This window comes from Chiloscyllium punctatum, chromosome 42 (genome assembly GCF_047496795.1).
Source record: "Chiloscyllium punctatum isolate Juve2018m chromosome 42, sChiPun1.3, whole genome shotgun sequence".
In the NCBI taxonomy this organism is placed as follows: Eukaryota; Metazoa; Chordata; class Chondrichthyes; order Orectolobiformes; family Hemiscylliidae; genus Chiloscyllium; species Chiloscyllium punctatum.
The window spans coordinates 6,595,176-6,622,899 of record NC_092780.1 but is presented as its reverse complement, the minus strand read 5'-3'; the positions used below and the strand labels follow the sequence as shown (position 1 = coordinate 6,622,899).

The following is a 27,724-nucleotide window of genomic DNA, read 5'->3' as shown; positions in this document are numbered from 1 at the left end:
TTCAGGGTAAGAGCACATGAATGAACCCATGTCTCCCAATGCTTCTCTATGTCCACAGGAAAAGAATGGGTTCAAGTAGTGTGAACATGCCCAGCCAGGGCAGGAAGGTATGCTTGCACAGCTGACAGAAAGGCAATGGACCCAACCTGTCCTGAACAGGAGACTGGACTGGTACAGCTATCCAGTAAGAAAGTCTCTCCTCTGCAACCCCTAACTGCACATGAAGCAGCAAGTCCTGAGTAAAGGTGGTGGTTTGCCAGACTTAGAAATGGTTATTTTCCTGCTCCTCGAATGCTGCCTGACCTGCTGTGCTTTTCCAGCACCACTCTAATCTAGACTTTAATCTCCAGCATCTGCAGTCCTCACTTTTGCCTATGAAATGGTTATGTTCTTCTATATAATCTCAGACTCCAACTCAAGGGGGAAAAAGCGCCTTCTGCCAGGCCCACCTCCACCAGCACCTTCAATACTACCGGTAAGAAAGAGTCAGAACGATCAGAAGATGCACTAGCAAGGCATTCCCCTTCATCCTGCAAAGCACAGCAACTTGCTCCTGAGTGAGTAACCTATCCAGAGTAAGTGCAGGATTATGTGAGCTCAGCGCTGATGCGAGCCTACTGCTGACAAATTAAGTCTGGCTGAAGTCTCTGATACTTAGAGGACTGCTGGAGAACAGGCCACAGGCTGAGCCCACTAGAGATGATGAGTCTCTTATCATGAATTACCTGGGTAGCATGCTGGAAATCAAGCCCCATTATTTCTGGAATCAGTGCTAAAGTTACAGATTTTAAAGAAAGAACATAAAATTCCTCAATGTACCAAATTTTCAGATGCAGGTTGATAGAAAGGAAGCACTAGGTTTCTGTACTTAACAAAAAAGTTACTATTGATTTTAAGTAATTAGACACTACCTACAGGTAAATGAACTGTCAGCATATAATAATGCAAATTAAACTCTAATCCCCTTTTAAGTTTCCCCTTAAAAGTACACGCACACACACAGAAAAGAGAAAGGGGAATAGAACAAAACTGGGAGTTCAATGGTTTCTATGCATGGGTTGCTAAGATGATCTTGATTCTTATTATGCTGGTCAGAGTGTTGCTTTTTTGGTCGTCTTTTTTCACATGGTTCCACTGGTTCACAAGAGACACAAGGTGCCTAATTTTAAAAGGCTGTCAGTTAAAAGTCACCACTTATAACAACAAACTGGTTTTCTTCAGGTTTAAATTGGGTTTTGACTACAAAGTAGACAGCTCTCAACTGGAGGAGATCAAAATACTTTCATATCTTGTTCCCAGCTCCCAGTTGGTCAATTATCGGTGAACTAATCTCACAGTTGTTGGTACGAAAAGCTTTTGTTACTGATAACTAGTCACTAGTCCATTGACCAACCAACTTCTTGATGTACAGGTCTAGCTAGGCAGCACAGAATTCCGAGGCTCCAATTCATTTCAAACAGTTCATTTATTGCTTGCTTAAACTCTTAACATCATGCTTGCCTTAAGTGTCAGGTTACCTGCTTTTCAAAACATGCAGCAATCATTTATAATACTGGTTTCAAAACAGTTATTTCTCATTGTAGATTGTAATATTTAAAAAGCATAAAAATAAAAAGACATATTATTTAAACTCTCGACCTGACCGTAAATGAGCCGAAGATGAATTAGCAAGCAGGGGCAACACCTGGATGAGCTGCCTGGGATCATGTGTAGACTATTTTGAAGGATGGAGAAGCCTGGCAGAATGCCTCTTTGAGGTACCAGCACACAACTGATGTTTTCTCTTTGGGACTCCAACACATGGCTGCCTCCATGCAACAGATGGCTGCTACCATTAAGAGCCAGGCCCAGCAGAACAATCAGCTCTAACTAAAAATGCACAGAGATCTTAACTCCAACACTCGAGCCATGGATACATTCATTCAATGCACAGGTGAAAAGGGGTTAAAGGCCTTTGACTTCTCTCTCCGGGCGCAAATAACCTCAGGTGATGAGGGAAATTTTGTTGAACATCAATAATGAGAAGTAGTAACAGCAGGCATCTAGGAAATGACATACCAGGACACTCCAGAGGCATCCTGCCTCTCAACTTCCCTTTGTCAGTTACCCATTGTCTCAGTCATGTCAGGCCAAGAAGGTTGACCCCATGCAGTCTGGAGCCCTCTAGACCATTAGAATATTTCAGTCAACTGAGGGAAGCCAGAAAAGTAGCAACAGACTTGCTCAAGGTCAGCTGTAGGTGTCAAGAGATTAGATTAGATTAGATTCTCTACAGTGTGGAAACAGGCCCTTCAGCCCAACAAGTCCACACCGCCCCTCCAAAGAGAAATCCACCCAAGCCCATTCCCCTACCCTGTATTTACCCCTGACTAATGCACCTAACACTCTAGGCAACTTAGCACAGCCAATTCACCTGACCTGCACGCACATCTTTGGATTGTGGGAGGAAACCCATGCAGACACAGGGAGAATGTGCAAACTCCACACAGACAGGCGGGAATCAAACCCAGGACCCTCGCGCTGTGAGGCAGCAGTGCTAACCATGAGCCACCGTGCCGCCCATTGATCACAAAGATGCCATAATAAAAGAAAAAAGATTAAAGAACAATTAAATCACTTTGGGCGTATGAAAATAAGTGTTATGTAGAATGAAGTATTGCACAAAAATATAGCACTTTAATATATATTAACTTATAGTGATTCTAGATAGGGAAATCTCAATGTCTTCTATAGCCACATAAATTAAGGGAGGCAATGGCCTAGTAGGATTAAAGCTGGACTGTTAATGCAGAGACACAGGAAACATTTTGCAGACCCGCGTTAAAGTCCCACCACATCAGATGGTGGAATTTGAATTCAATAAAAAATTTGGAATTAATAGTCTAATAATGACCATCGATCCATTGTCGATTGTCGGAAAAGTTGATCTGGTTCACTGATACCCTTTTGGAGGGAAACTATTCTTACCTGATCTGGTCTACATTTGACTACAGACTCACAGCAATGTTGACTCTTAACTGCCCTCTGGGTAATTAGGAATAGCAATAAATGCTGGCCTAGCCAGTGACGTTCTCATCCCATGAATGAATAAAAATAAATAAACTGTAAAAGGAATAAATGGTAAAACAATGAGTGAGGCCACTCAGGAACCTGAAAGCGGATCTTTACAAGGAAGCAAGGACAGGTGTTAAATGCATCTGTCTTTACCTATGAGGCAGATTCACGCCATGGTCTTGGAGGAGGAAACTCAATCATAAAATGGGTTTAAAATTGATAAGATGCTCATTGATAGTATTGCATAAGCAATTGGTACTTAAAGATGATAGGATACCAAAAATAGTTAAGATGCATCCAAGGATACTGAAGCAAGTGAGAACAGAAATTGCTCAAAGCTGATGCAGACAAAATGTGCTGAATGGCCTCATTGTGCACCATAACAATCCTGTGATTTTGTGAAGCACTTTCTTAATATTCAATGTTTCAATGAGATCACATCTCAGCAGAGAACATACACAATTTCAACAAGTTCAGTCTATCACAGGACAACAGTCTCATCCCGGAGAACAATCTGCCTCCAATGCAAGTACATCCTTAAAAATCAAGACCAACGTTGCATAGAATGCTCTAAGTGTGGCCTCACCAAAGCCCTCTACAATTGCAGCAAGACATTTTACAATTGGATTAAAGCATAAGAATATAGAACACATGAGGAGGAGCATTTGCTTTCCTAATTGCTTGAAGTACCTGCATGCAAAACCAACAAAAAGAGAGTAGATCATCAAATTGTCACATAACCTGAAATATTAATTTAAAAGAGATGCAGTAATTCCTCATATGGTCTTTACAATAATCTTAATGGAATACAATAAAGGCATTTTACACCTCATCCAGATAGCTATTTTATTTCAATTGTTATAAAGAATTTACTATCAAAAATGCAACAGTGTTTCTGCCATAACCCTGAATCTGGAGATCAAGATCTCCTTTGTTGCACTTAAGGAGTTAGAACTTATTAACAATAACTGACTGAATATAAGGACAGAAGAAAAAATAAAGCTTCATAACTTACCACCTGCAAAATGTCTTCATCTTTGGGCATAACTGAAAGTTCCAATACATCCTCACTAAATAGAGGACAGAAAAATATGGTTCACAAAATCTAAACAATGGCTTAGTTTCATACCTTTTATATTTGAGCCTATAGAACTGCCATAAAACTTAAATCACTGAGATAAAGGATGCCTAAAAAGGAAAACACAACAATAACCCAAATAAATTCTTTACTGCCATCAATGACATTTGAAGAAAGAACTAGTAAAAACAATTGACAATATACCAATTAACTGCCCAAACGTAATAGCCTAACATTGGTTGAGGGAATAATCAGGTTATTGTGATAACTGCAGCTGAGATAATCAAATATTCCACAGGCAGCAATGGGATGGCTAATGCAATGATATCCCGAGTTATCAGATGCTCAAATGAGAGACTAGCATGCCCAAAGCACACCAAATGTGGCTCACTGTTAGGAAGGCTGCTGAGAACCTGCAAACTGTATATTAGATTCATCAAGAATTCCAAGAAAACTGAAACTAGGATTTCTCACCAAACTGCAATTGCAGCAGCCATTATGCAAATAATAAAAGCAGAAAGGAAAGGCCCTACTTTTGCCTGCAGGATGACATCCCTTGTTGATGGCCAATTGTATTACATTAAGCAGTTTGCATACATTCCCACAATATTTTCTGGGTAAAGGTAGCTGCATGGCAGTGACCACTAATGTACTGGAAACCAAATATGTTAATATTTCACTATGTTAACATACCTGTTCTGAATTAGGGATATTACTTGAGAATACGTTTTGCCAATTACACTTTCTGCATTCACCTTCACAATACGATCCCCTGCAAAATAAAAGTCCTGATTTCAAACAGTGAAGTTTAAAACATGTCTTGAGGATACAATTTTCTGTTTGATTAAAAGGAAATTATTTGCAAAATAAATTCAAGGGAAACAGTATGAAATTAATTTCAAAAAATTGCATTAACTATTATAAAGACTCTTTTAATTGTATGTCTAAAACTTTACTGTACCATACAGGTGCAGTTATATCCCCCTAAAAAGCACATTATATAGAGTGTGTCTTGGAGTCATACAGCACGAAAACAGACCCTTCGGTCCAACTCGGCCGTGCCAAGACATCCCAATCTGACCTGGCCCCATCTGCCAGCATTTGCCCATATCCCTCTAAATCCTTTCTATTCAGATGTCTTTTAAATGTTCCAATTGTACCCACCTCCGCCACTTTTTCTGGCAGCTTGTTACAAACACACACCATCCTCTATGAAAAAGGCCCCTCAGGTTCTTTTTTGAATCTTTCCCCTCTCACCTTAAACCTATGCCCTCTAGTTTTGGACTCCCCTACACAAGGAAAAAGCCGTTGCCTATTCACCCTATCCATGCCCCTCATGATTTTATAGACCTCTATAAAGGTCACCGCTCGACGCTTCAGGGAAAAAGGCCACGCCTATTCAGCCTCTCCCTATAGCACAAACCTTCAGTCTCTGCAACATCTTTGTAAATCTTTTCTACATCTTCTCAAGTATAACAACATCCTTTCTGTAGAAGGATGACTAGAATTGTACATAGTAATTCAGAAGTGGCCTTAATGTCCTGACCAGCACAACATGACATCCCAACTCCTATAAACTCCTACACTGAATGAATGCATCAGCATCTTCTGATATCCCAAGAAGTTACTTCATTAAAATGCATAAATATACAATGGGTGGAATCTTATAGGGGCCTGAATGATGATTCATTATAGGAGTGCATAAGAAAGCCAGTGAGGCCTGTCTCGACACTAGGAGCAATTTGCTGTATATTTTACACATCTGCAAGGTGGTTAAGTACATTTCTTGTAGTCTGTGGTCAGTTGCCAATTAAGGGGGATTATAGCTTATTAAACCCTGTATTAACAAACATATTAATACCACAACTCATCTCAATAATATTCAGCTACATATCTTACTAAATGCATCAAACAAACTAGATGTTGAAAATTCTCGATGTGGAAGGGAGAATGGGTTCCTGGCAACTTCAGCTCGTAGCTAACTGCAAGGAGCCTCCATGTTGCTCAGCACTAAACTGCTTTTCAGGACATTGTACAGCATATGGACTCTGGCCAGCCAGCTCAGAGTCAATCCCGAGAATGAGGAGACTCTGAATTTCATATCTATATTTGTCAGCTAGGGCAACCAGATTGGCCCAGATTGACAATCCAAATCAAGGATCTCATACTCAATGAGATCTACCTGGCCCTCATTCCAATCACTACAGAAACACTACATTAAAGAAAACTGTTCTGAAGCGCATTAATTGCTTTATCTCTCCCTTCCTCCATCACCCACGTACATATTACAATGATTGGGGCCACAGAAAAGTAGAGAACAGGCATTGCATATCTATTGTCAACTTGCAACAAGGAGAAACGGCAATGTGCATAGTATATAAAACTGATCAATTTTATGCACTGGAATCTCAGATGTGTTATTTTAACAAAACATAAATAGAGCAACCATGAAATACTGGAGTCACTGAAACATGCATAAATGATAAATAGCAGGTAGTTATCAAGAGGATACGCTATACAAATATGATTGCCCCTAAGAAGAAAGCATTCATAGCAGGGTAATTTAGGTCCATAGCTGCTTGAGGCTGTCTTCCAAGGCTGCGCTGCCAAGAATCTGCAGCCTTCCACTAGATGTGCGATAGAGATTTAGGTAGAGTTACGCAGGAGAATAAGAGAAGGAACAAGCATGCACAAAGCAGACATTAATGACATGCACAAGGATTAATAGATGATTGGAATGCCTCATCTTCCGCCTTGGGGAACCTTCAACCACACCTGATTAATGTGGATTTCACCAGTTTCCTCATTTCCCCTCCCTCCACCCTATCCCAGATGCAACCTACTAGCTCGGCACTGCCCTCTTGACCTTCCCACCTATCCGCTCCACCCTCCTCTCCAATCTATCACCATTACCCCCACCTTCATCTACCCATTGCACGCTCAGCTACCTTCATCCCAGCCCCATCCCCCTCCCATTTGTCTCTACCCTCTTGGCTTACAAGCCTCATTCCTGATGAAGGGCTTATGCCTGAAATGGCGATTCTCTGCTCCTCCAAAGCTGCCTGACCTGCAGAAAATAGATGGATTTTTCTTTCCCAGCACTGGGCAAAAATCAATAAATATGCTAAAGCTGTTCAAGCATGCAGTTCTTCAAAAAGAATATTGGTTTTCTTCTTCTCAGTTCTCCTCCACTTAACTGGGTGCAGCCAGCCTTTCACGTCTTAGCATAGGTAACCACTCTTAAATATACAAGCCGTATAAATGTGACCAAGCTATTTAACCATGAGAGAGACATCCCAACAGTTCAATCGTTTATCAATCACCACTTCTAAGGATCACTGGACCTTAGCCAACTGTTTTCTATTTCCTGCCCTCACTCACTACTACCATTATCCTGAGGATATGAAACCAATTGTAGCCTTTGTCAATCCTAATCTAAATTAAGATCAGCAAAATAGTGTACATGAAGGTCAAATCCAGAGCATCTTTCTCTGTATTTTACAGTATTATGTTGTGACTTACACAGGAAAAATGTTCTAATACTCAAACCCCACTACTCCACCAACTATACCATTAGTATAAATATGTTGACTAAAGCACCAATGCATATGTCGAAGTAGTAGTAGTACATTTTCATTTCTAAATATCATATTGTAGCAGAGAGGACTTGTTTATACCAGAGATGGAAAAGCTCCACTTCACAGAAAAGAACAGCGTAAGACAACTCAAACTAACAGGACAGCATAAAACAAAAAGGGCTTACAAAAATGGGGGTGGGCGGGAAGCACAGATCCTGCCAAATGAGAAAGTTATAAAGACTAGCAAGGAGCCACAAAGCAGCTTAGAAGAGCTACTAAAAGGGATTATAAAAGGAAACTTTCAAGAGACATCAAAGTCAATAATAAGAAATTTTATAGTTATATAAGGGGAAAGCGGGTATTGACAGACTAAATGAACGGGCAAAACTGTGGCAGATGGAGTTCAATGTAAGCAAGTATGAGGTTATCAATTTTGGGCCAAAAAACCAGTTCAACATATTTTCTTGATTGCATGAAGTTATTTATATAAATGATTTGGATGTGAGTATAAGAGATATAGTTAATACATTTGCAGATGACACCAAAATTGGAGGTGTGGTGGACAGCGAAGAAGGTTACCTCAGTAATTGATCAGATGGATCAATGGGCTTAGGAGTAGCAAATGGAGTTTAATTTAGATAAATGAAAGGTGCTGCATTTTGGGAAAGAAAATCTTAGCAGGACTTATACACTAAATGGTAAGGTCCTGGGGAGTGTTGCTGAAAAAGGAGACATTGGAGTGTAGGTTCACAGCTCCTTGAAAGTAGGGTCACAGTTGATAGGATAGTGAAGATGATGTTTGGTATACTTTCCTTTATTGGTCAGAGTATTGAGTAAAGGAGTTGGGAGATCATGTTGCGGCTGTACAGAACATTGGTTAGGCCACTTTTGGAATATTGCTTGCAATTCTGGTCTCCTTCCTGTCGGAAGGATGTTGTGAAATTTGAAATGGTTCAGTAAAGACTTAGGATGTTGCCAGGGTTGGAGGATTTGAGCTATTGGAAGTTGTTGACTAGGCTGGGGCTGTTTCCCCTGGAGTGTCAGAAGCTGAGGGCAACCTTATAGAGGTTTATAAAACTATGAGGGACATGACTAGGATAAATAGAAAAAGTTATTTCTGTGGGGTCAGGAAGTTCAGAACTAGAAGGCATAGGTTTACGGTGAGAGGAGAAAGATATATAAAAAAACCTAACAAGCAACTTTTTCATGCAGAGGGTGGTACATATACGAAATGAGCTGCTAGAGGAAGTGGTTGAGGCTGGTACAATTGCAACATTTAAAAATCATCTGGATGGGTATTTGAATAGGAAGGGTTTAGAAGGATATGGGCCAGGTGCTGGCAAGTGGGAGAAGATTAGGTTGGAATATATGGTCAACATGTACCGAGTTGGACCAAAGGGTCTGTTTCTGTGACGTACATCTCAATTACTCTAAATGGATGATGATGGGATAGTGGCGGGTGATAGGCTTCGATTAGTTCGCAGGTCGGCACAATATTGAGGGCTGAAGGGCCTATTCTGCACTATATCATTCTGTGTTCTATGTTCGATAAATATAGTGGATGTCCAAAGAGACTTGAGGGTTCAGGTGTATAGATGTTTAAAATGCAACAAACAGGTGCTAAAAAATAATCAATGCGGCTAACGGAATGCTGGTCTTTATATCAAGAGGACAGAAGTATGAAGATGCAGAAGTTGTTGAGGTGCCACACAAATCCTGGGTTAGATCGCACTTGGAATACTGAGAGTAAATCTGGGCTAAGATGTTAGGACCTTCAGAAGGATACATTGGCCTCGGAGGAAGTATAATAGATTTGTAAGAAAGATACTTGGACTGTAGGGGCTACATTATGTGGAGAGATTATGCAAAGTAGGCCTGTTTTATCTTGAATTTAGAAGTTTACACTGCATGGAAACAGAGCCTTTGGTCCAGTTCTTCCGTGTCAACCAGATATCCTAAACTGATCTAGCTCCATTGGCTAGCATTTGGCCTATAACCCACTAACCTCTTCTGATCAAAGTCTTCAAAATATTAACAGGAAAAGACGGTGATAAACATTTCCCACTGATTGAATATTCTGGAAATGGGGGCATAGTCTGAGAATTAGAGCTAGACCACTCATGAGAGATGTTAGAAAGCACTTCTACACACAAAGGTTGGCAGAGTTTTAGAACTCTTTCACAAATGGCAGTTGATGCTAAGTCATGTTAGCTTTAAGTCTGAGATTGATGGATTTTTGTTCAGCAAAGGTGTTAAGGGATATGGGTCAACAGCAAGTATAAGAAAGCCACAGATCAGCCATGACCTTAATAAATGGCAGAACAGGCTCAAGGAGCTCAACAGCCTACTCCTGTTTCTTTCAGTTCTTTTCAAAATAAAGGCAGGTTCTTAGTATGTAGTGTAAATTTTTATTAGTAAACACACATTTTCATAAATAAAGAAGAAGGTCAGCTTAGCTAAGTTGATTGCACAGCTAGTTTATGACGCAGTATGATGCCAACAGCATGGATTCAATTCCCGATTGATTGAGGTTATCATGAAGGATTCTCCTTCTCGACCTCGTGGCCTTCAGGTTAAACCACCACCAGTCATTTCTCTCCAATGAGACACCAGCCTTAAGGTCTAGCAAAACTATGGTGACTACTTTTGCATTATTTTAGTTTTCAGAGTGGGTGCATTAATTCAGATATATTAAACAATCTTAAATGCAAGTGATTATCAGTTGAGAGGGTTGTGTCAAACAATGAATTTATATCGTTTTGCTGTGAAGATGTGAAACAAATAATTTAGCTCATGAGATGCTACTCATACAAATAGAATATAGGGGTTACAGAGACATTAGGGCCACCAAATAACAGAAATACCCAAGTAACTAATGGAAAATAAGCTGAATAACTTAGTCTCTGCACTCTTAAGTTAAGGAGGAGCAAATTAAGCAATTTTTCATGAGAAACAGGAAAGCAGCAGTCACTTTATTGGAAGTTTTCTTCACCCACCCCCCCACTCCCGGTTTGGAGGGTGATAATAAGCCATATTAGACTGGAAGCTACATGCTTCTACTCATCACATCCTGCCAATCAGAATTAGACCCATTCTTGTAAATTAGAAGCATACTTTTTGTTGACGTTGGCTTAATGCTATAGAGTGAAGATTAAAACTTGCTATTTCTTATGAGCTCATATTACCTGTACACAAACCAGCATGATATGCTGCTCCCCCTTCCTTTACACTTTTAACAAAGATGGTATCCATAGGTTCTGTTCGACTTTTCTGATGACCTGTGAAGTAAAGCAAGACGAGTTCATAAAGTTGTACTATTAAGCTAACAGTTCATAAGGACTCCATGCAGAAATGACACAGCAACTGAAATAACTCAGCAGAGGCCAACAACCCGGTACCAAGTCAGCTCTGAGTGAACAGAATCCCTTACCTTCCAGTTTATATCTGTCAGCCAGGACTCCCTGACTGGACCAGGTTAACAGTCCCAATCCGGGAACTCAATCTCATTATATTTACAACAGCAACCAATATTTTTTTTGTCTGGAGTATATCTTCAGCTAAGCTTTCAGGTGTCAAGGAAAAACAAGACCTGATTCCAATTGATTTTTTTTCTCATTCTTTAGTCCAATCAGTGGACTAGCTGGAGGTCAACGTTTCAGTAAAATTGACCTTAGTCAAACCTATTTTCCAATGTACGTGGATTCGGAGTCACAGAAATACCTGACTATTGTAACACAAAGAATATTCAAATCAAAGACACTTCCATTTGAAATCACATTTACAACTGCATTATTCCAATGTGCTATGGAATAGATTTAATGTGGATTGCAAGGAGTCCAGTATTAACTCGATGATATTTTCGTCTAAATTATTTTACTAATTTTAGCTGAATTATTATGCAGTTTTGTCTAAAACCTTGCAACCATTCCCAAGCTGTTGCACAATTTATTTTGCGGAAATAACTGGAAATAGGAAAATGAATGTGACAGAGCCTTTGCACAAGCCAAAGAGGCTTTATTAATGTCAATAGTCTGGCCCAAAAGTTAACATTGCAACTAACATGTGATGCATCACTGTATGGAGTAGGGGCAATCATTTCTCACATATTACCCAATGGTGAAGGGAAGCCAATAGCTTTTGCTTCAAAATCATTAGACAAAGGACTAATGAACTATGCACAGTGAGTAAAAGCAGCTTTCAGGATCATTTATTGGCATATGATTCCATCCCTACCTTTACTGCCAGTAGGTTAGGAGAAAGTGGAGACTGCAGATGCTGGAGATCAGAGTCAGAAATGTGGCAATGGGAAAGCACAGGTCAGGCAGCATCTGAGGAGTAGAAGAATCGACGTTTCGGGCATGTCCTTACTCAGCCCTTCCTGATGAAGGGCTTAGGCCCAAAACATCGATTCTTCAGCTCCTCAGGTGCTGCCTAACCTGCCAGTAGTTTACCCTAACATCAAACCTCAAACCACAATATTTAGACTGTATACAAAGATACTTTTTCAAGCAGCAAGTCATAGGGGCTGTTACTATCAACTCACACTTATACAATTAAGTATTGCCAATCAACTTATACATGGATACTGATGGGTGCTCTTGATTACTTTTGTCAAATGAGTCGACCATCAACTGTTCTTATGTAGAAGTGTTCTATTTTAAACAAGTACAGAACACTCCAGTAACGGTAGGACACGTTCAGAAGCACACTGGAAATAATCTATTACCATCAAAGGTGAAGAATGTGGCATTTTCTGGCAGGATCACAGCAACAGCCCCAGAACTGAAACCACATATCACATGGAAGATAAATTGCCCATACATGCAGGATGCCTCCAATAGAGAATGAGTGAGTGTCATATTCCACCACAGCTAAGGAGAAAAGTGTGTTAATGTGCACCAACAGCCACAAAGGAAATCAATATCATCCAGAACATCCTACCAACTGAATGTTGTATGCATGATTATAAAAATTGTTACATTGCAGGAACCCCTGATTTAAAAAGAGAGGGATGTATTTGGTAAATATGGTGGCCAGTCACATTACATGATGATGATGTCATTGAACATTACAGAGGGAAATAGTTTCATCTAACCTTGATGCCTACAGAGCATACAGCTCCTTAATAAAGATCCAATTATTGTTAAATACTTTGGACTCCTGGTCTTCTTGAAATACAAAAATTACCTCAATTAAGACCAAAGCTACCCTAGGTGCAACACTGCGACAAATCTGCACAGAATTAAAACGTTGCAGTGTTACATCACCATAAAGTTTTGAAGCAGCAACTACCCATAGGAAAACTGTTGCTGACCATATAGTCACAGGGCAAAAGTTCCAGTACAGTAAGCTTTGCACAGTCAGGAAGAAGAGATCACGTTTGGAGTGAGACACAGCCTGAGTGAATATTTAGTTAGGGGACTTTGGAGGCAGTATTGGAATCTTGTGCAGAGGGGAAGTAATGCTGTTTGCATTTTGTTTGGCTCATAGCTTGTAAGATTTTTTTTTTAAAAAAAGGATAAGTTGAATCCCAGGATTAGGGCCCTGAACAACAAAGATTGGCAATGCAGAGAAACTGTTAGTTCACTGATTTGGTAATAGCTGCAATTTTGATTATTAATTATAGGTTACTTTCAGAGTAAAAGTAAATAGAAAAAATGTAGATTACAAACTAAAAGACCAGCAGGAAATTTAAAAACCAACAAACTAAAAAGGAAGTAAATTCAATAGAGGAGCAGGGCTAGATGACATATTGCAACTGCATGACGTGGGAGCTGGTGGACCCCATTGTGGTTCATAGCGACCGCATTTGTAGCAAGTGTTGGTTGCTTGAGGAGCTCCAGGTCAGAATTAATGAAGTAATGTGTCAGCTTTGACCATTGTGATACTTCAGGGAGGGGGAAGAGTTTCTGAGACACTATGTGGAGGTGGTTTCAGCTGTCAGATTAACTACCCCAAACTCGGTCAGTGATCAGTGACAGAAGGGTGTGACCATGAGTTGGGTAGGTAGAGGGATCAATGAGATAATGCTGAAAGAGCCTTAGACCTTGAGCTTATCGAACAAGTTTGAGGCTCTTGTTCCCGGTTTTGATGAGAATGGGAACTCTAGGGAATTTGAGCAGACTGACCATATCACCATGGTGCACGGAGCCACTCAACACAGGGGGAGAAAATAGAATTGCAGTTGTAATCAAAAGGTAGTATGGTCAGAGGAATAGATACTGTTCTGTGGTTAGGATCAAGAATCTTGAAAGGCTCCCTGCCTCATGCCTGGATTCAGGATCTCTCATCTGGGCTGCAGAGGAACTTGGAGTCAAGAGGAGAAAGATCCAGCTGTCGCGGTCCACATAGGCACCCCAGATATAGTTAGAACAAGGGAAGAAGATCTGCTGAGAGAATATCAGCAGCTAGGAGGATAAGTTTAAAAAAAAGAACGAAAAAGGTAATAATTTCCACAAGCTTAATCACGAAGCATTAAGAATAAGGTACATGAACTGATGGCGCGCAGAGTTAAACAAGGTCATTAGGACTTTAAACTAAATAAAAGATGAGGCGAGCACCCAGGAGCGATTATTAAAGTTGTCAAAACCTAGAAAAGGACAGAAACAATGGAAAGGGTCAGGAAGCTTACTTCAGACACAGACCAGGTGACAACTCTAAAAAGGTGGCCAGTCAATGCAAGCATGAGAATTTTATTCACAGTATACAAATTCACAGTATACAAAACAAGGTAAATGAGCTCACAGCGCAGATTGAAATTGTTGAGTGCGTTGTGGGTATCATAGAAGCATGGCTGCAAGGGGATCAGGGCTGAGAGCCAAATAGCCAAGGATATGCATTCAATTGAAAGGACGGGCAGAGAGGGCAGGGTTGCTTTGTTAGTAAGAAATGAAATGAAATTGATAGCAAGAAGCAATATATGGTCAAAAGGTATTGAATCTGTGTGGATAGAGTTGAGGGACTGTGAAGCAATAAAGACCCTAATGGGAGTTATGTACAGGCCTCCAAGCTATAGTCAGGATATGAGAAAGAAAATAAATCAGGAGATAGAAAAGGCATAAAACAAAGGAAAAATTACAACAATTATCAATATGAAGTCAGACTGGGAAAATCAGGTTGGTAGCAAATCCAAAACAAGGAATTCGTGGAATGTCTACGAGATGGTTTTTTTTTTGGAAGCAGCCCATGATAAAGCCCACTTGGAAACAGGCAATTCTGGATTTGGTGATGTGTAATAAGGCAGACATGATTTGGGAGCTTAAGGTGAAGGAATCCCTTGGGACAGTGACCATAATATGACGGAATTCATGTGCAGTTTGAAGGGGAAAAGTTTGAATCAGATGTAATGCTATTACAACTGAATAAAGGAAACTACAAAGACACGAGGGAGGAGTTGGCCAGAGTTGATTAGAAGATGAACCTAGCAGGGAAGATGATGGAGCGGCAATGGTAGGAGTTTCTGGGGCTAGCAGATATTCATACCAACGAAGGAGGAACACATTATAAGGTTGATGAGAAAACCATTTTCATTTCATTCTCACTTTTCATCCCACCAGCCTCTGCACTCAAAAGGATCATTCCCTGCCATTTCAGTCAATATCCAGCAAAACACATTTTCTCCTCACTCCCCCCATCTGAATTTTGCAAGGATAACCCCTTTGGGACATCCCAGTCCATTGCTTGACCACCAACACTGCACTGCTTCCCACTATACCTTCGCATGTAACCACAGAAGCTGCAACACCTGCCCCTTCAGCACCTCCCTGCACACCATCCAAGGGCCTAAACAGCCTTTCCAGGTGAAGCAACATTTCACCTGTACCATCTCCAATCTTGTGTATCCTATTCGCTACATCCAGTGTGGCCTACACTACACTGGAGAAACCAAATCACAGACTGGGTGACCACTTTGCTGAATACCTCTGGCCCGTGCACAAACAATACCCCGCCCTTCCCGCAGCCGGTAGTTTAACACAGCATCCTGTTCGTATGCCCACTTGTCTGACCTTGGCATGCTGCAACGCATCAGCAAATCATAGCAAAAACTCAAGGAGCAACATCTCATCTTCAAACTAGGAACTTTACAACCTTCTGGGCTCAATATTAAGTTCAACACCTTCAAATTGTGAACTCATTTCTTCTTTCTTTTAGCCTTGCTTGTTACATTCTCTTCCCCCCTCCCCTCCACCCGCTCTCTCCCACCCCACCCACCCCTCCAGTGGGACTGTCCGTTTTTTTCAGTCCAGCAGTTAGACACACCATTGATCTGTCAGTCTCACATCCCGATCACTTAATCTGAATTATCAACATCCTTTCTCCCTTAATACTCCAACCCCAACCCACCCCCCACACAACTGCATAAATGCTGCCCCCTCCACACTTCACTTCAGATCTGATGAGGTAATCTAGACTCGAAACGTTAGCTTGCTTTCTCTCCATGGATGCTGCCTCAACTGCTATGATCTCCAGCATTTTGTGTTTTCAGTTCGGATGAGAAAACCATGGCTGACAAGAAAGTCAGGGACAGCACTGAAGCAAAAGAGAAAACATACAATGTGGTGAAGATTAATGGGAAGATTAGGGTTGGGAAGTTTTTAAAAACCAGCAAAGGACAACCAGAAATGCAATAAGTGGAAGATGATGAAGTATGAGGGGAAGCTAGATAGTAGTATAAAGAAGATGGCAAAAGTTGTTTTTAAAGATATATAAAAAGTAAGAGAGACAGGAAAGAGTGGACATCGGATTATTTGTAAACGAGGCTGGAGAAATAGCAATGAGGAACGGCGAAATGGCAAAAGAATTGAATAGACCTTTTGCATCAGTCTTCACAGTGGAAGTCACCAGAAGCATACCAAAACTTCAAGACAGTCAGGGGCAGGGGTGAGTGTTGTGGCCATCACTTAGGAGATTCTGCTGGGAACGGTGAAAAGTCTGGAAGAGATAAGAGGTAAATCACTCAGACCAGACAGGCTTCATCCCAGTGTTCTGAAGGAGATAGCGGTGGAGATCGTGGAGGCACTGGTGGTGGTCTTTCAAGAAAGATGGAATCAAAGAGGGTGCCAGAGGACTGGAAAATGGCTAATTAAACATCTTATGTAAGAAGAAAGGGAGACAGAAGATGAGAAATTATAGGCCAGTTAGCCTGACTTCAGTCTGTGGTAAAATTTTAGGGACCATTATTAAGGATGGTATTGTAGAGTACTTGGAAGTGCATGGTACAACAGGGCTGTGTAAACACAGCTTTGCTTAGGGGAAGTCTTGCTCGACAAATCTGATTGAATTCTTTGAAAAAGTAATGAGTAAATTAGACAAGGGAGTGCCAATGGACGTGATCTATTTGGATTTCCAGAAAGCCTTTGAAAGGTACCATGCTGGAGGAAGCTAAATGAGAACCCATGGTGTTCGGGACGAGGTAGTGGTATGGATAGAAGATTGGCTGAGCAGCAGAATGCAAAATGGGGATAAGGGGGTCTTTTTCAGAATGGCAGCCAGTAACTAGTGGAGTTCTGCAGGGATTGGTGTTGTGACCACAATTAATCATATTACACATTAATGATGTGGACAAAGGAACTGAGGGCATTGTTGCTAAGTTTGCAGGTGACACAAAAATAGGTGAAGGGGCAGGTAGTTTTGAGGAGCTAGGGAAACAGAAGAACCCGAAGTGGGCAGAGAAGCGGCAAATGGATTATAATGTGAAAAAACGTGAGGCAGGGAGAGTAGAGGTGAAAGCTACTTTCTAAATGGGGAATGCTTTAGAAATCGTTTGAAGCACAAAAGGGACTTAGGTATCCTAATTCAGGATTCTCGTAAGGTTAACATGCAGGTTCAGTGGTAGCTAGGAGGGCATATGTAACATTTGCATTCACTTCAAGAATAGAAATAGGGCTAGAATATAAGAGCAGGGATATACTGCTGAGGCTGTATAAGGGTCTGGTCAGACTCTATTTGAAATATTGCAAGTAGTTTTGGGCTGCGTTTCTAAGAATGGATGTGCTGGCCTTGGAAGAGTTACAGAAGATGTTTAGAAGAACTTCCCTAGGAATGAAGGATTTGTCATGTAAGTACTGGGTTAAGGAGTCTGGGTTTGTACTTTGAATTTAGAAGGATGAATGGGGGTCTCATTGAACTTTACAGAATACTGAGAGGTCTTAATACATAGAACATAGATAAGATGTTTCCACTGGTAGGACAGACCAGAACCCGAGGGTAGAGTCTCAGAGTGAAGGGAAGATCGTTTAGACTAAGATGGAGGAGGAATTTCTTCAGCCAGACGATGGTGGATGTGCGAAGCTCATAGGTACAGAGGCTGTGGGGGCCAAGTCATTGGCCTATTTAAGACAGATATAGGTAGATTCTTGATTAGTAAGGGGATCAAAGGTTCTGGGGAGAAGGCAGCAGTGTGGCTCAAGAAATGCATCAGTTAAGTTCAAATGACGGCGCAGACTTGATGGGCCAAATATCTTAATTCTGCGACTTCATCTTAATAGTCTCTGGCAAAGTTAATTCACCTGATCATGAACATGAAAATCACATTGAAAATGCTCTGCCTTCCCATTGAGCAAATACTGGAGTAGGCAGGTTTTTCGTAGCTATGAGGCCTGAGTTTACATTTGAAGCTGACCTATTTGGCGTTCAGACTCTTATTTGATAGTGGACATTAACGTTGAATGTCAGCTCACTCCTGATTGCACATTACAGCATTTGCACATGTGCAGAGGAGTACTGACAACAGAGATTCCAGTCATGGGATACCTTCATAGAAGCTGTTTCCAGCAGCCATCTTTAATAGTGTTGTAGGTTTGGAACACACCATATAATTAGTCACGAGATTTTATCTTTCAAAAAGAGTTATTTATTTCTTGATATTTTAGCTTTATTTTTATCAAGTGTATATCTCCTGATTTAGCACTAAAACTTTAAAAATTACTCAAATTAATTTTAGTGCTTTTCATTAATGGCAAACATTTTGAGTTATAATCCAGAACTCCCTTTCTAACAGCACCCTGAAAGTACCCAACTCTCCAAACAATGCAGCTATTCACGAAGACACCACCATCTCTCAAAGGCAATTAGGGATTGATAGGTAATAAATGCTGGCCTAATCACTGAAGCTGAAACCCCATTATTGAATTTGAAAAAACCCTAATTCTCCACTGAGCACAAATCCAGGCTATAGTGTTGACAAGTTTTTGAAATGCAGACATGGCACGAGATTCACACCTTATTCACCGAACCAGGGAAACTGGTTTGTACACTAGAGGCTTTTCCCTATTCTATCCCTGTAGCCATGCACATTTTCTTCTTTTTGTCTCAAGTATCCATCCAATTTCCTGCTAACCTGGAACACTCGTAGGTAGAGTGTTCCAGGTTACAACAACTCACTGCATTTAAAAAAATACAGTCTCACATTCTTCTGCATCACTTACCCAAATTCTTAAACCTGTGACCCATAATTCTTGTGTCATGAATAAAAAAGGTACAAATTTTCTTTGCTTGCTTCATTCAAATTCGATATCATACTAAATGCTTCCAATGTCCTCTCAATCTCCTTTGCTCCAAGAAGAACAATGCTAGTGTCTCCAACCTAACCCTGTGGCTGAAAGTCCTCATTCCTGGAACCATTCAAGTAAATCTCTTGGGTACCTTCTCAAGGACCTTCATCACATCCGAAGTAAGTGAAGTGACTAGAACTGGATGCAATACTGTAATTGTGGTCTAACCTGAGTTTTAGATATGAAAAGAATTGAGGTGTATTGAAGATCGATTCCACTAACACTATACATGTAGAATAATGGGAGGGGTTTGACGAATGGGGCAGGAAAAGCGAAGGAAAATTTGAGATAGGCCTTAGCAAGTTTTGAACGAAAAAAATGGTTATGATGTCAAATGGCCTTTACAAAAACTTAGAACACAGGGGTTCATTGGTTCCAACAGTTTTCCATTCGGAAAGTAAATTGTAACGGGGTCAGTTTTCGTCTAAACAGTTTAACGCCAAACAGTAAATTATTTTAATCCAAGTTTAGTCATCACAAACACAAGGCACCAATGGGCAGCAACATTCTGGAAGTAACCCTTACAAAGGAGCTCTAACTTACGAACGCTTGCACTTACGAATGAGACTGCATAATACTATTTATTTTAAAGATCCAACACTCATTAACTTCTACTTATGAACAGTTATTTGTATTGCATTTTGACTGGTGTACAAATTGAATTACGAACATACTCAAGAACGAAAGCCATTCATAACCTGTAGAGTGCTTGGAATCTGTTTAATATCATTTCAAGTTTGTTTTTGGAATGCATTATGATCAAATAGATGATGTTAATCAATGCCTTCTACAGGGTCAGAAACAACTTAAAATTCACACCTGTCATACAGTCCATTGACGTCTTCCCCTGGCAAAAGTTACTAAGCATTTTCATCCATACAGTAGCAGCTAATTTTATATAGGCATAATTTAGAAAAACAATTAAAGCAAAACTCACCTTTTCCATTTCCATTTTCTTCATCCTACAAAAGAATCCAAATAAATGTAGTTAAATATAACTTATGAACCTTTGATTGTAATGATTTTAATAATTCCCTATTTTAACTACCTTTAACAGATGATCTTGAATGCTCCCGAATCCACTATAAACATCACACATAATAAAATGGAAAATTTAAACCAACACGGACTGAAGGAGAGACACCCGTTGTCAGGGCAATACATGTCAATCCTTGAAATTTTCGAAGTTGGTTGATAGGTCTCGCTGGCCCAAATGTATCACAAATGCATCGCTCACAACATATCTAATGTCTTATGAGAAATCACCCCACAGTATGCATGGTAGTCAGATACCTCAACTTAACCAGATACTTCTCTATCAGAGAGTCATCAGGGCCTGTTGTACTGTTGGGCAGTAGTATTAAAAAAGGTCTATCTCACTTTGCTAATTATTGATTTGCTCCAAAGTCAATTCAGAATTTAAAATGGGATCCTCAACCTTCAATCTCTATCCTCTTTGACAAATGTCATGGCATTTGTCTGAACATTTTCAGGTTTGGAATTAGTCATGTGACCAGAACTGATTACACTATTTGTAGCTTGTTCATATCACAGTACAGCTTCAGCAAGGCTGTTTAATGTTACATTTGCTGTCAGTCCTTCATCTTCTTCAGCACCTCCCTGTGTACTTTGACAATATTCTTAATTATTCCCTGAATTAAACACAGTGCAAGCCCCTTTAATACTTTTAAACTGAAGAGCCACATGAAACACATTCCCATAAAATTTCCAAAGTAAAACTTTTAACAATCAAAACTTTGAACAATATTTTACAATCTTATTAAAGTATGATTTCCCACAGTTTTATTTGGCAGTCCATGAACCAGGGGAATTCATATCGGGACTTTTTGATGAATTTAACATATAAAAGAGACCAATAAAGAGCACTTGGAAAACCTAGACATATTGCTTAACTGTTTCTCCCAGCTGCGTGTATGCCTCAGAAGGGAAGAGTGTGTGTGTTCCAGGCACTGAGTGACTTACTTGAGTTAGAGCCAACAAGACAGGGCTACACCTGTTGGAAGATAACATGACGGTGATCAAAGATGCCTTGGCTCCCATGGGTGCACCAGAATTTAGGTCTTTCCTTGGGTTGGGGTTGAATTATTACAGAAAATTCATACATAATCTGGCTTCTGTCTTAACACCCTTCTACCGGTTATTAAAAAAAGGGTCAGCACTGGAAATTGTCATGTAGCCAAGAGGTAGCATTTAGGAAAGTGAAAAAGCTGCTATCATCATCTCGGGTGTTGGCCCACTATGATCCCAAGCAAGATGCTTCCCCAAGCGGTATCAGAGTAGTGTTGACTTACCGGTGGCCCAACTGAGTGGAACACCTGATAGCAAATGGTTCTCGGACTTTAGCTGATGCTGAATGCAAATATGGTCAAATAGATAAAGTCATCTTTGGTGCGAGGAAGTTCCACCAATACCTTTACGGGTGTAAATTTGTAATAGTAAATTACAGCAAACCCCTGCTAGGGGTACTTAAAGACGACAAGGTTGTATCGCTGATAGCTTCTGGTCAAATTCAGTGGTAGGCCCGTATTCTCGGTGTATATAATTAAAAGTTAGAACAATGTGCAGGAGGCCAAGTGGGAAATGTCGATGTTTTGGTCTGATGCACCACTGGTAGTGCTTCCTCTGGAAGAGTCCACTCTGGTCTTAAACTTTATGGACACCCTTCTGGTCACCGCTGACAATATATGACTGTGGACTCAAAAAGATCCTGTCCTGGAAAAACTGAAATGGCTGTGTTGATGAGGGAAACAAAACAGCCATCATAGCCAGAATTTAAACTTTTCTGGACCCAGTGAGACCAGGTCACCATACAGGACGGTATATTATTATGGGAAAGGAGAGTAATTGTCCAGAGGAAAGGCGACCACCAGATATGGCTGAACTCCACCAGAGTCATCTAGGAAATTCCAAAATGAAAACTTTGGCAAGATGTTATGTCTGGTGACCAGGACTGGATGCCAACATAACTGCATTGGTGCGGCAGTGTCCAAAGAGCCAACAAGGACAAAAATTACCGCCAGTAGCTTCCCCACATTCACGCGAATGGCCGGGTAAACCTGGAGTTGGTTACACGTTATTATGCCAGTCCTTTCATGGGCTCATCGAAGACACCATTCAAAGTGGCTGGATATGCATAGAATTAATTCGTCAAACTCAGGGATGACAACTGAAAGGCTGCGAGCATCATTCATGTAGACTCCCCAAAGTATTGGTCACGGACAATGGGACATCATTTACCTGCAGGGATTTTAAGTATTTCCTATAGTTAAATGATATTCAGTGTTTAGACAGCTTCACATCATTCATTTCAAATAATCTGGTTGAGAGAGCAATCCAAAAGTTAAAGACAGGCTTAAAGAAACAGCCTACAGCTTCACTTGATACTAAACTGTCTCAATTCCTATTTGACTATAGGACCACCCCACATGCAACTTGATATTCACGGACCTGGGGCAGGGGAGGGTGAAACAGCATCACCAATGTCACATGCTTCCTCTAAGCGAGAGAGACAGTTTACTTTGGTGATAAGGTTTAGTACTGAAACCAACGAAGTGGCCTTGCATGGGTACAAGGTGATGCAAGGTCCAATCCCAGACTATACAAAGTTTGTTAGATGAGGCGTTCCTGAACAAACATGTGGATCACAGGAAAACTGCTACCTTGCACATAAGGCAGGAGCAAAACATACCTAGCCCCTCAGAACAGCCAAAAAGGCCATCAGAAACCAGCACTCTTCAGTCTAGTGTCAAAGAAACTCAGGTTCCAAGATGAACACAGCTGGTGTTGCAGCCTTGATTCCATTACAACCTGAAGAGGAGGAATTTCTCCTGAGAACCTCCAGGCCCAAAAGACGGCTGCAGTTACTTATGCGCTGCCCATGTCCAGGTCAGGGGGAGGAACTGCAACTGGATGAAAACATCCCAAGAAAAGCAATGAGAAAAATTATAGGCCTACATCCTGGATTTAGTGAAGGGAATTAAGCGAATGGAACAAGGTTGGCCAGGTGGATCACATTGAGTATGAGTTCCCTGATTGGGCTTGTTCATCTGGGCCAATAAAGGAGCCCTGACTGACAGGTATATAAACAGGAGTCTCGCCATCCATATAGGTGAACAGATTGACTTCATTTTAAAGTAAGATTGGGCTGTGTAGCTCTGTTCATGAACCCAGGGTATCCATGCATTATGTGCAGACGTTCCTTCAGGTATTCAAGTATAATTAGTCAGTTTTGATTTTGCTGTCTGCAAATATTCATTACAAATACTGGACTGTCACTGTAAATATCTCTTAGATAAAACCCCCATTCCTGTGTTATGAGAAACAAATTGTACAAATGATTCTTTTGTTCAGGCTCTTCTAGCGGAATATACAGAGTTCTGGATATAGGTTTGCTCGCTGAGCTGGAAGGTTAATTTCCAGATGTTTCGTCACCCTACAAGGTAACATCTTCAGTGGGCCTCCAGGCAAAGCACTGCTGATAATTCCTGCTTTCTATTTGTGTTTGGGTTTCTTTGGGTTGGTGATGCCATTTCCTGTGGTGACATCATTTCCTGTTCTTTTTTCTCAGGAGATGGTAGACAGGGTCTAACTCAATGTGTTTGTTGATAGAGTTCTGGTTGGAATGCCATGCTTCTAGAATTCTCGTGCATGTCTCTGTTTGGCTTATCCTAGAATGGATGTGTTGTCCCAGTCGAAGTGGTGTCCTTCCTCATGTGTACATAATGATACTACTGAGAGAGGGTCATGTCGTTTTGTGGCTAGTTGATGTTCATGCATGCTGGTGGCTAGTTTTCAGCCTGTTTGTCCAATGTAGTGTTTATTACAGTCCCTGCACGGTATTATCTAAATAACCTTAGTTTTGCTTGTTGTCGGTGTAGGGTCTTTCAAGTTCATTAGCTGCTGTTTTAAAGTGTTGGTGGGTTTGTGGGCTACCATGATGCCAAGAGTAGTCTGGCAGTCATTTCTGAGACTCACGGCAGAAAGTTAGGAGATGTATTTGATGCACGATTCCTTTTAAAGACTCGAATTACGTTCTTGCAATCTCACACATCGCTCTTGCCATAAAATGAAATGACTGAAAATCATTTCTGAAAGTATAAAATTGCTCTGAGGTTTTTAAATTCAGATTTTCTTTTAATTTTTTTCTTGTTTTTAAAATTATATCAGACTATAAGCTGCAAAAGAAGTTGGCCATTCAATCCACTGGATCACTCCACCAATGAGATGATGGCTTTTCTTATAACTTTCATATTCACATTTTTTTTCTCCCTAATCCTCGAGTCCATTACAGATTAAAAATCTATTTATTCAAGACGGAGATATACTTGACAACCCAGACTCTATAGCCTCTGCCACAGATTCACAACTCCCTTTGTCCTAATCCAATTCCTTTCAGGGAAAAAGTGCATCATAGATGGTGATCAATTAGCCTATTATGTTTGCACCATCTTTCAAAGAGCAACTCAGTTAGACCAACTTCCCAGTTTTTTTTTCTTTTGTGTATACAATATATCCAATTCCATTTTGAAAGCTATCATTGAAGCTGTATCCAAATCTTCCTCATTGCACAAGGAAATATTTCCTACAGTTATTTTACTAATTAGCTTAAAAATGTTCCTTTTGGTTTGTTCAGCCATTGGATTTGACTCAAATTCACATGACTTTTTCTCCGCCGTTCTGCTGTTATTGCCTTAATCTTTATAGTTAATAGTTTAAAAGATATTTATTGTTGGTTCCAGTTGTTCATTGAAGTTCCACATGTCTCACTGACCTTGCTGCATCATTGACAATTTGCACCTGCAATTGTCAAAACATTTCAGAATACATTTTTCCTACAATAATCAGGATCATGAGTGGTAGAAGTGGAAAGATTAATTCCACGCAACATACAGTTGCACAGCACAGAAACAGACCCTTTGGATCAACTCATCCATGCCAACCAGATATTCTATATTAATCTAGTCCCATTTACCATCATTTGGCCCAAATCCCTCCAAACCGTTCCTATTTGGATAGGATGTACCTATCCAGATGCATTCAAATGTTGTGACTGTATCTGCACCTACACTTTCTCTGGCAGCTCGTTCCATACACGTACCACCCTCTGCATGAAAAAGCTGACCCTCAGATACCTTTTAAATCTTTCCCCTGTCACCTTAAAGCTATGCCCTCTGGCTTGGACTCCCCTACACTGGGCTTAAGATTTTGACTATTCACCCTATCCATGCTCATGACTTTATAAAACTCTATGAGGGTCCCCTCAGCCTGTGATACTTCGGCATAAACACCCCCAGCCTAGTCAGCTTCTCCCTATAGTACAAACCCTCCAATGCTGGCAACATCCTTGGAAACATTTTCTAAACCATTTCAAGTTTAATATCTTTCCTATAGCAGGGAGACCAGAATTGCTCTTTTGCGTTGGTGTATATTGTTGGGTCAGAGTTGAGTGTGCTTTGTGTAGTGATTACAATGAGAACAGCCAGATGGACATCATAGAATGAGTTCCCTGATTGGGCCAGACTAACATCCCCAATCAGGGAGATATGAACAGGAGTATCAGAGGTTCAGTTCACTCTTGACAGCTGGCTCTGAGGGAGCTGGATCAGCATTAACAACTTGCCACATGTGAATGAAGGGTTACTTGGTGACAGGATACTGGCCTCTGTAGAGTTATTTCACTTTGTTCTTCTAAGACTTTATTTAATCACACTTTCTGCTGGAATTCCAAAATGAGAAAAAGTGTACTTCCACATCACACTGGCACCTCAAATTAAAAAAGCACAAAAATACACAAAAACATCACTGGATATGTTAATTTCATTTTAAAATATAACTTTCTATCTCTTAAGGGATCATGTATATTATGGAGATACAAAAGAAAAGTCATTAGACTACACTATGAAAATGCTTTGCTTAAACATGAACGGAGAAAATTGAGTTCCATAATCTGTCTCCTTGTTATATTCTGCTGTGTTTGCCAATTCATCTGATGAAAATAAAGAAAACTGGCATTGTTTCTTCATAATTCATTTCTGCATATATTTTGTTTAATAACGGAATGTCAAAATATTCAGGTACACAAGAATTAAAAAGCAACAGAAACAGAAATTGCTAAAAAAAAGGTCAGCAAGCCTGGCAGCGTTTGTGGAGAGAAATCAGAGTTAATATTTCAGATTCACTGACCCTTCTTCTGGATTGCAGCTATGTTCAGACTGATAAGAATTAGTGTTCCTGTGAAAAAGAGTCTCTCATCTGAACCTTGAAGCATTGTTCATAACACATGATTGAGCAGAATTTGTCAAAGACAATTTAAAACTATTACTTCTCTAGATTTGTGTTACATTATAGGTGTAATTAGGCTGTTAATGTTTTCATGCTTTACCAAAAACAAAGTAAACATTCCCATCTGTTTAACAGGCAATTGATTTGGTTTCAATTATCTTCAAAATGTTAGTTGCAATTAAGATGCTAATAGTTTTATCATTACAACAAATACATTTGACAACTCATTTATACATTCAACACAGTAATGAACAATTAAAGGCTTAACTTATTGGATTCAAATCACTAGTATTAGTCTGTTTGAAGTTATTATCATGCACTCCATCAATTCCACTGTTTGAACATAAGATAATTAAAGATGCTAATTTTCTTTGATAACCTTTAAAAAGGCTTATCTGAACAACATAACCAATATTAATATCACAACAAATTATTCTGATAAACTAATCACCATATGGTTGAACATTCAGCTATGCAAGTTCAGAGCAATGAATATCTCGAGCAAGGGCATAATGGAAGCACAAAACGCTAAACTCTCAAAAATGAGAAAGTAACAAAGCAAAGTAACCTGCTGTTAACTTACAACTTGTCAGCAATAAATATCATTTGAACAGACTGCTGGGTAATTGTCATTTTGCTGTTTGAAGGAATGTTCTGTGTACAAATTGGAAGTCTCATTTCCTACATTAGCAGTGACTACATTACAGAAGTGCCTTATTAGATGTAAATAGTGCTACTGCTAGAGCCCTTGCTGATTTTTTAAAAATCATTTTTCGTTTGGAGCTACGAACTGAGGGTTGAAAGCTGAAGAAGATGATCTTTGCACTATGAGCAGCAGCTTGTTTTTAAAAATGGAGAGCACAAAAGTTAATTACAGCTCGACTTGTAAAAATGCTCTATAGATGCTTCAACTGTATGCTCAAGTGGATGGCAGATGTTGAACATTAACTAGGCCCTCATGGGGAAATGGTCAGTGTGGCAGGGAGGTGTCAGATTTTGAACTTGTTTTTGGACTGTGTTTAGATGAAAAGGATTGTGCTTGTAAAAGCTACAAGGCAGAGGTTTGATTGCTCCCTGGTTGTCCTCTCATGATCAACTTATTGAAAATTCAGGAACAGAATCTCAGTTGTAAGAATTAAATGAAATAAATGTTCTTGAGA

At 40.1% G+C, this 27,724-nt stretch overlaps 1 protein-coding gene across 1 annotated transcript in view; it reads right to left on the bottom strand.

Annotated features, from left to right (window-relative positions):
* Positions 1-27,724, bottom strand: part of LOC140465691 (rho GTPase-activating protein 23-like) — a 265,792-nt gene that overhangs the window by 169,708 nt on the left and 68,360 nt on the right. The window contains exons 3-6 of the mRNA XM_072561302.1: positions 20,200-20,224; positions 10,896-10,988; positions 4,826-4,904; positions 4,070-4,124 (exon numbers count right to left, since the gene is read on the bottom strand). Of these exons, the coding sequence (XP_072417403.1) occupies positions 4,070-4,124; positions 4,826-4,904; positions 10,896-10,988; positions 20,200-20,224 (252 nt within the window). The remainder of the gene's footprint in view (positions 1-4,069; positions 4,125-4,825; positions 4,905-10,895; positions 10,989-20,199; positions 20,225-27,724) is intronic.